Here is a 7,764-nt window from a genome sequence, read left to right as displayed (position 1 = left end):
AATCAGACAGAAATAGTCAAAAATTAACAGTAAATAATAAGAAAAATTGCAACGGGAGATTAAACAGACATAATAAGAGTTAGAAAATGCTGAAGAGAGACCAATGTGACAGGAAGTGTATTTTAAGTCTTTTCTGTTTTAACCAATCGGATGCATTTTATGGTCTAACCCAGTGTGCTCATTTCCCCTTCGTAACTTACTGAAAAACCCCAAAGCACATTCTCAAGATGGTCGTCTTATGGATTACATTGCTTTTTCTTCATCAAGGAAGTAAGGGGGGATTTGTTTCTGTTTGTTTTTGTTTTATCTGACCATCTGACCAAACTGAACGTATTATTTATGTTGAATAGATTCATATATAGATAGACATAGAGATAATAAGAGAGATAATTGTCATGGTCCTGGGCCATGTGGGCCCAGTATTCTTAGTTTTCATGTATTTTTGTATTTTGTTCTTTATTTAGGCCATGCTTCCTGGGTTGATCTGTTACGTTGTTCCTTATGTGTTTTCCCTTCGTGACTCTTACCCCCTGTGTGCCCCTCTGTGTATTTATGAGCCCTCGTCTCTCTTTGTGCTTTATTCTGTTTTCCCCAGCCCGTTATGTCTGCGTTCTCCCCGTGCTCTCTCTCCTCCTGTCTGAACCTCTGTGCCTGTACCCGTCAGCGTTATGTTCACCCCGCCCTGTCTCGTTATGGTTATCTGTGTCACCTGTGTTCCCCGTGTGTTCCCACTTTCCTCGTTAACCCTCTGTGTATTTCTGTCTGCGTCTTCCTCTGTTCGGCGTCGCGTTCTCCCTCATGTTGTGTGGATCTTCCTGTGTCTACCTGCGAGTGTTAGTTTACTTTTCCCAGTTTAGTTTTGTATTTCCTGTGTTCTGCCGTGCCAGCATTAAAGCTGTGTTTCTCGAGTTCATCCCCGTGTCTGTGAGTTTTGCATTTGGGTCCTCCTCCTGCTTGCCACACAGCGATCCATGACAGAAGAACGCGACCACGATATGGACCCAGCGACTCCTGGCAGAGACGTAATACAAGCGGTGGAGTCGTTATGCTACCAGTGGAGCCGAAGCTCTAGTGAGGAGGAGAGGGAGGAGTTACTTTCCTCGTTGGGGACAAGCGTCACGGTTTTTCCCTGGTTATGGGAGGCGCTACCCCCTCTGATCTCGGACTTCCTCCGCACCATCCTCCCAGCCTGCCCGCGGCAGCATCAGCGGCCCGGTGTGCGGACTGCGTCACCACAGCCCCGTGGCCGCGCAGCCTCCCCTCCGTCTGCTGTGAGCATACAAGTCGGCACGCTGAGGTTCGCCACGGCACCACACTCCTCTACGCTGGCGCCGTCCCTCTACTCGCCGGCTTCCACTTCGCTGTCGCAGCTCAGTCGTTCACCCTCACCGCCTCGACCGACCTACCCGTCCTCCGCTTCCTATCTGGCACGGATGTGGTCAGAAGACGAGGAGCCGGTCGCCACAGAAATCGAAGTTTCATCCACGACCACCTCAAAGAGGAAGCGGCGTTCGCGTCGCCGTCGCCCCGCGCTACGGCATGTTTCGCCCTCCAACGAGCCACACGAGGATGCGGGGGAGGTCATGGATTTCGACCTGGAGGAGCGGCAGCGTGCAGCATGCGATCAACTGGATGAAGAGCTCCGGTGGAAGCCGTGGCTAGCTCCTGACTATGAGGAGATCTTCCGGGGAACCCGCCTGGCTCTCGGGGGTCCCCTGAGCTTCCAGGAACTCTCATCTACCGCTCCATCAGCACCCAGTTCACCAGCCTCTGCGACGCCGCCCGGCGCGCATGAAGCGCCGTTGTCTGGTTCATCGGGAGCTGCAGTCAAGAAGGAACGGCGTTCACGCCGCCGTCGCACCACCCCACAGCCGGACATTCGGACTCCTAATTCACCTGCTGTGGTGAGTGAGGACTCTGTGTCTTTTCCAGACATTATGACTATTCATTCAGGAGCTGTGTCTTGTGTGGCGGAGGTCAAAGCGAGCTGCTTAGCACCCTCGCAGCCACCCTCAGTTCAGTTAGCTCCCTCGCAGCCACCCTCAGTTCAGTTAGCTCCCTCGCAGCCACCCTCAGTTCAGTTAGCTCCCTCGCAGCCACCCTCAGTTCAGTTAGCTCCCTCGCAGCCCTTCACAGCTCAGTCGGCTACCCTCCTGGAAGCCCCCGCTGCCTGGTATTTTCAGCATCGGCATCTTTTCCCGTCAAGATTTATCGCTAAATCATTCGATCCTCCCTTAAGAGAGAGACTGCATCCTCGCTGCCTTCACCCCAGTACACCAGTGTCACCTGGGCCTCCAGTGTCACCCCCGGTTCAGTCTCCAGTAGCTCCAGTGTCACCCCCGGTTCAGTCTCCAGTAGCTCCAGTGTCACCCCCGGTTCAGTCTCCAGTAGCTCCAGTGTCACCCCCGGTGCAGTCTCCAGTAGCTCCAGTGCCGCCTGTAGCGCAGGCCCCAGTAGCTCCAGTGCCGCCTGTAGCGCAGGCCCCAGTAGCTCCAGTGCCGCCTGTAGCGCAGGCCCCAGTAGCTCCAGTGCCGCCTGTAGCGCAGGCCCCAGTAGCTCCTGTAGCCCAGTCCCCGATAGCAGTACGGTCCGCTGGTCAGCTTAACATCCAGCCAGGGGTCTCAAATCTCTCTGGCTCTGCATCAGCTCCTGCTGGGAGCTCGGATGAGCTCATCCAGGACTCCGCGGCTCCCACGCCGCCATCTACCTCGTCAGCTGGAGGGTCCGAGGGGCCCGTCCAGCCTCATGCCTCGTCAGCTGGAGGGTCCGAGGGGCCCGTCCAGCCTCATGCCTCGTCAGCTGGAGGGTCCGAGGGGCCCGTTCAGCCTCCTGTCTCCGCTGGAGGGTCCGAGGGGCCCGTCCAGCCTCATGCCTCGTCAGCTGGAGGGCCCGAGGAGCCTGTCCAGCCGCCACCTGCGACCGCCTCGTCGTCGCCTGGTCCGGCTGCATCTGCCTGTGCTTCTGCTACGCCTGGTCCAGCCTGTGCTTCGTCAGCTGCAGCCTCAGAGCCTTCGTCAGCTGCAGCCTCAGAGCCTTCGTCAGCTGCAGCCTCAGAGCCTTCGTCAGCTGCAGCCTCAGAGCCTTCGTCAGCTGCAGCCTCAGAGCCTTCGTCAGCTGCAGCCTCAGAGCCTTCGTCAGCTGCCGCAGCTTCGGCCTGTGCCTCGTCTGCCGCAGCTTCGGCCTGTGCTTCGTCTGGTCCTGTGCCCACCGGGCCATGGCCAGCACGCCTGACACTGGAGAGCCGCCGCTGCCTTCCGCGCGGCCGGCCCCCTGAACTGCTCCGTCGTCTCCTCCGCCGCTGCCTTCCGCGCGGCCGGCCTCCGGACCAGCTCTGCCACCTGTGCCACCCGCCTGGTCGGCCCCCCGACCGTGTGACCCGTGAACTCTTGTGCCTGTGGGCTCTGGGTCGGCCCCCTGAACTTTATTTTGACTACGGTCATGTGCTCCTGTGTTTTCTGTTGTTTGTTTTGTTTCCCGTTCTGGTCCCTCCGTCCTGGTCCCCCGCCTCCCGCCCTGGGTGGGTTGTTTTCTGTTTTTGTTTCTCGGGTTTGGGCTGTCGGGAGCCAGCCCTTTAGGGGGGGGTGGTGTCATGGTCCTGGGCCATGTGGGCCCAGTATTCTTAGTTTTCATGTATTTTTGTATTTTGTTCTTTATTTAGGCCATGCTTCCTGGGTTGATCTGTTACGTTGTTCCTTATGTGTTTTCCCTTCGTGACTCTTACCCCCTGTGTGCCCCTCTGTGTATTTATGAGCCCTCGTCTCTCTTTGTGCTTTATTCTGTTTTCCCCAGCCCGTTATGTCTGCGTTCTCCCCGTGCTCTCTCTCCTCCTGTCTGAACCTCTGTGCCTGTACCCGTCAGCGTTATGTTCACCCCGCCCTGTCTCGTTATGGTTATCTGTGTCACCTGTGTTCCCCGTGTGTTCCCACTTTCCTCGTTAACCCTCTGTGTATTTCTGTCTGCGTCTTCCTCTGTTCGGCGTCGCGTTCTCCCTCATGTTGTGTGGATCTTCCTGTGTCTACCTGCGAGTGTTAGTTTACTTTTCCCAGTTTAGTTTTGTATTTCCTGTGTTCTGCCGTGCCAGCATTAAAGCTGTGTTTCTCGAGTTCATCCCCGTGTCTGTGAGTTTTGCATTTGGGTCCTCCTCCTGCTTGCCACACAGCGATCCATGACAATAATAACATAAAAACTGAACGTTTTCTTTTATCTTAGATTCTCTGGTTCCAGTGAAAACAGTCCATGTTGGTGAAACAGCAACATTAACATGTGTTTTACCAAATGAAGAGCTCGGCAGCAGAAAGGTTCAGTGGTACAAGCAGAGAGTCGGGGATACTCTTAAATTATTAGTGTCACTTTCTGGAAAACCTTCAGAGTTTTTTCAGTCAAGATTTTCTGCACATAACAGTAAAGATTTTAGCAACCTGACCATTTGGAATGTAGCCCAAGAGGATGAGGGAATGTATCACTGTGGAATAGACACCTGGATTAAACTTGAATGGAGTGGGACATATTTGTTAGTAAAAGGTAATGAACTGACCAACTTTTACAAAATTATTAAATGCCTCTGAGAATGTGGTGAATAATTTACTTGTATTACATTTTGTATTACACAGGAAACACTGAAAGGACATCAAACTATATTGTTGTACAGCAGCCGACAGAATCAAATCCACTCCGTCCAGGAGACACAGCAACTCTTCAGTGTTCAGTTCTGACAAATTCTGAGAACAACACATGTTCAGGACATCATAATGTTTTCTGGTTCAGAGATGGATCTAATAAATCTCTTCCAAACATCATCTACACTCATGGAAACAGAACTGATCAATGTGAGAAAAGATCTGACCCTCAGGATGGGTGTGTTTATCGCTTCTCTAAGAACGTCGGCTCCTCTGATGCTGGGACTTACTACTGTGCTGTGGCCACATGTGGGGAGATATTATTTGGAAATGGAACTACACTGGATGTTCAAGGTATCTGTGCCTGATTTTGTCTAAAGTACTTTTCAGTTTGTACTTAAAACACGCTCATATCAAGATCAGTGATAAAACCTTTTTTGTTTGTTTTGTAGAGAAAACAACACGACTGGTATTTATTGGAATTGTAATATTAATAACCTGTTTTGCCATTTCGGTCATTGGAAATCTTTTCTTCATCTGCAACCGAAGGGTATGCAAAAAATGTAAAGGTAAGTGTTGTCAGTAGCTTAACATTTATGTATAAAATCATAAAAACAAGTTTGCTGTAAAACTGCAAGGAGGCAACTATTGTACTAATTGTTAATGTTTAAGCGCTCCATAATGGTTGTTATTTCTTTGTGTACCTCATTAAACAATCTAACTTCTCATTAACTTAACTTATCGCTTCACTTGAATGATACATTTATGTAAGTAAGACTTTTGTAAAAAAAAAAAAAAAACATCAGAGGAGAAATGTCACATTAAGTGCATTTCACTATCATATATTTATTGTTATTATTTTTGTTTATCTTAGAAATAAAAAGTGATACAACAGAAGTACAAACTGACAACTTGTACCAACCAGTAAGTAATCAAACAGATTTTGTGTAGGTTAAATATGTATGCACAGTTCCACATCCTCTTCTACATGTTTGTGTACTGTATACTCTTTCTGTTACTGCACAGACTGAAGCTGATGATGATATAAACTACGCTGCGCTCAGTTTCTCTGAAAGAAAAACACGAGGAAGAAGGACAAGAGAGCATACCGAGGACACTGTTTTCTCCTAAATGTTGAGTTAAATGAATATGACATTGTTGAGCATCTCCTTAATATTAAAATAAACCTTAAATTAAGTTTTGGGCCTTTTATTTGTCACTCTTTGGCACCCTTTGTTTTCTTATTTCTTTTCTAATTTTTCTTTTTCCATCTTTGTTAAAAACTAACCCCCACAGCCCCCCACTCCAAGAAAAACAAATCTAGTGTTTATTTGTACGACAGTGCAGGAAAGGAAACCATGTTACTTAATTTGCTTTGAAATTGTCTTAATGTAAGTGCATTTTCAATTTTTAATTATAATTGAACCTTTTTTCATACAGGTTGAGACCTGGTGTCTCATTTACAACAGGGGCTTGTTTCAGACAAACAAAATTGCAGAGTGATATCTAATCCTACATTTTTACCAAGTAATCTCACTCCGCAGATCAGTTGCAAATGTAAACATGAAGAGAGACCCAAGAACTTCTTTTTATAAGAAACTTCTTTTTTTCTGGTTCTGTGTACTGTGTTGTATTGTTTTAAGACTGAAACACAGTCATTCTTGTAATGTTGAAAAAGAAATATTACCATACCTCCACAGAGACTATAATAAAACTTTTATCCAAAACTTTGTCCTTCAAATTATCATAACAATCCAGGCAGTTTGAATGTATAGGATTCACCTGTTGTTCAATTCAGTTTATTTTATTTTATTTTTTATAATATCTTGAACTGCAAGATATTAGCTGTAGATAGAAAAAGATATTTAGCTCTGGTGACTACAAATAGAAAAACGTAATAAGTTCTGTAGTGATAAAATATATATCATTGTGCATTGCTATACAGATTGTGCAACAAACATGCACTGCATGTGCATATAACACTATCTATTAATCAGAAGAGAGACCGAAAATGAGAATCCTGTCAAAATAATAATTAAGGACCTTGCAAAAATCACTGCAGAATCGGAATTTTGTTTGTGTTTTGAAACCTTCTTTGCACCAGACTAAGCACAAAATCTTAATATGTTACCATTTTTCCATGTTGTGACAAAGCTCCAAATCATTTTAAGGATACTTTAGAGTTAAATTTAATAGCACTTCAAAATCAATGTCAAAGTATAGGTTCAGAAACTCAAGACAGTAGAAAGAACAGTGAAACATCTGTCATCATCATGCTGGAGAATCCCACAAGTAACACCCTACAAGTTCTTACAATTCACACCATGTAGCTAAGTTTGGACTTTATTCTAAAGTAAACAATTTGTGAAGCTGAAATAATTAAAACATTAAATTGTGTCTTTTGGACTGATTGTCAAACACATATATACATAAAGTGGCTGGTGCTGTCACGGTCCGTTCTGCCACCCTCACCTCTTGCTCCACCGCTCTCCTGTCACCGGTTCCAAATAAGCATTCACTTTGATTCATCGCCTGTCAGTTACTCTCTGCCTTGTACTAACCCCTCTTTCCCTGTGTTTGCAGTGGCTTCAACACCTGACTGACTCTCACTCAGATGTCCCTAAATTAAATAAACTTTTCTTGATCAGTAAATCAGTCTGTTTATTGATTCTGCTTCTGGGTCCAATCCACGTACAGCACAAAGGGGAATAAAAGATTCTCTTTTGAATGATAGTAAATTGGTGTTGACATTTACTTCTGGTCTGCCTGACCAGCACAGACCAGGTCAGTGTCATATATTTGGACAGTTTTCAGCATACGGAAGCATTTTTAAGTTTGTTCTTAGGAAGTAAGGAATCTTTTCAGCAAAAGCTCAAATCAAAAACATTCAGGACTGCAACAACTTCACTGACTTCATCTCCTAGATGTGCTTTATCTTTGTGATAAAGTTTGCTATTTTTTATGGATCCAGGAATCTTTTACTTAGCACAACTTTAAAAAACTTTAAAAAAAATTTTAAAAAACTGTGCTACATACTGCAGCTTATGACAAAAAGCCTGCAGTCGGCATGTTTCTCCATCAACCTCACAACAAAAATCAGCATGTAACCTGCATAAGACAACGCGAGCAGCTGAAACTCAGGTGCCTT

The 7,764-nt window shown here is 46.5% G+C and overlaps 1 protein-coding gene across 1 annotated transcript; it reads left to right on the top strand.

Moving 5' to 3' along the window:
- Window positions 1-227: 227 nt before the first annotated feature.
- Window positions 228-6,189, top strand: LOC146716762 (signal-regulatory protein beta-2-like). Its single transcript, XM_085435166.1, has 6 exons — window positions 228-270; window positions 4,210-4,521; window positions 4,611-4,970; window positions 5,069-5,185; window positions 5,491-5,540; window positions 5,643-6,189. Exons 1-6 carry the CDS (start codon window positions 228-230, stop codon window positions 5,745-5,747), a joined length of 987 nt encoding a protein of 328 aa, XP_085291292.1. The 3' UTR covers window positions 5,748-6,189.
- The last annotated feature ends 1,575 nt before the right edge of the window (window positions 6,190-7,764 follow it).

Source organism: Copadichromis virginalis, linkage group LG2 (genome assembly GCF_057382275.1).
Source record: "Copadichromis virginalis isolate Kocher_CV1m ecotype Utaka linkage group LG2, C_Virginalis_male_GT1.1, whole genome shotgun sequence".
NCBI lineage: Eukaryota > Metazoa > Chordata > Actinopteri > Cichliformes > Cichlidae > Copadichromis > Copadichromis virginalis.
This window is presented reverse-complemented; position numbering and strand designations above follow the sequence as displayed.

Bases quoted from the DNA above. Each gene is read 5' to 3' on its own strand.
- LOC146716762 (XM_085435166.1), top strand. From the start codon at position 228: ATGGTCGTCTTATGGATTACATTGCTTTTTCTTCATCAAGGAA. The intron at 271-4,209 runs GTAAGGGGGGAT...CTTTTATCTTAG, and splicing joins GCTTTTTCTTCATCAAGGAA to ATTCTCTGGTTCCAGTGAAA. The intron at 4,971-5,068 runs GTATCTGTGCCT...TTTGTTTTGTAG, and splicing joins AACTACACTGGATGTTCAAG to AGAAAACAACACGACTGGTA.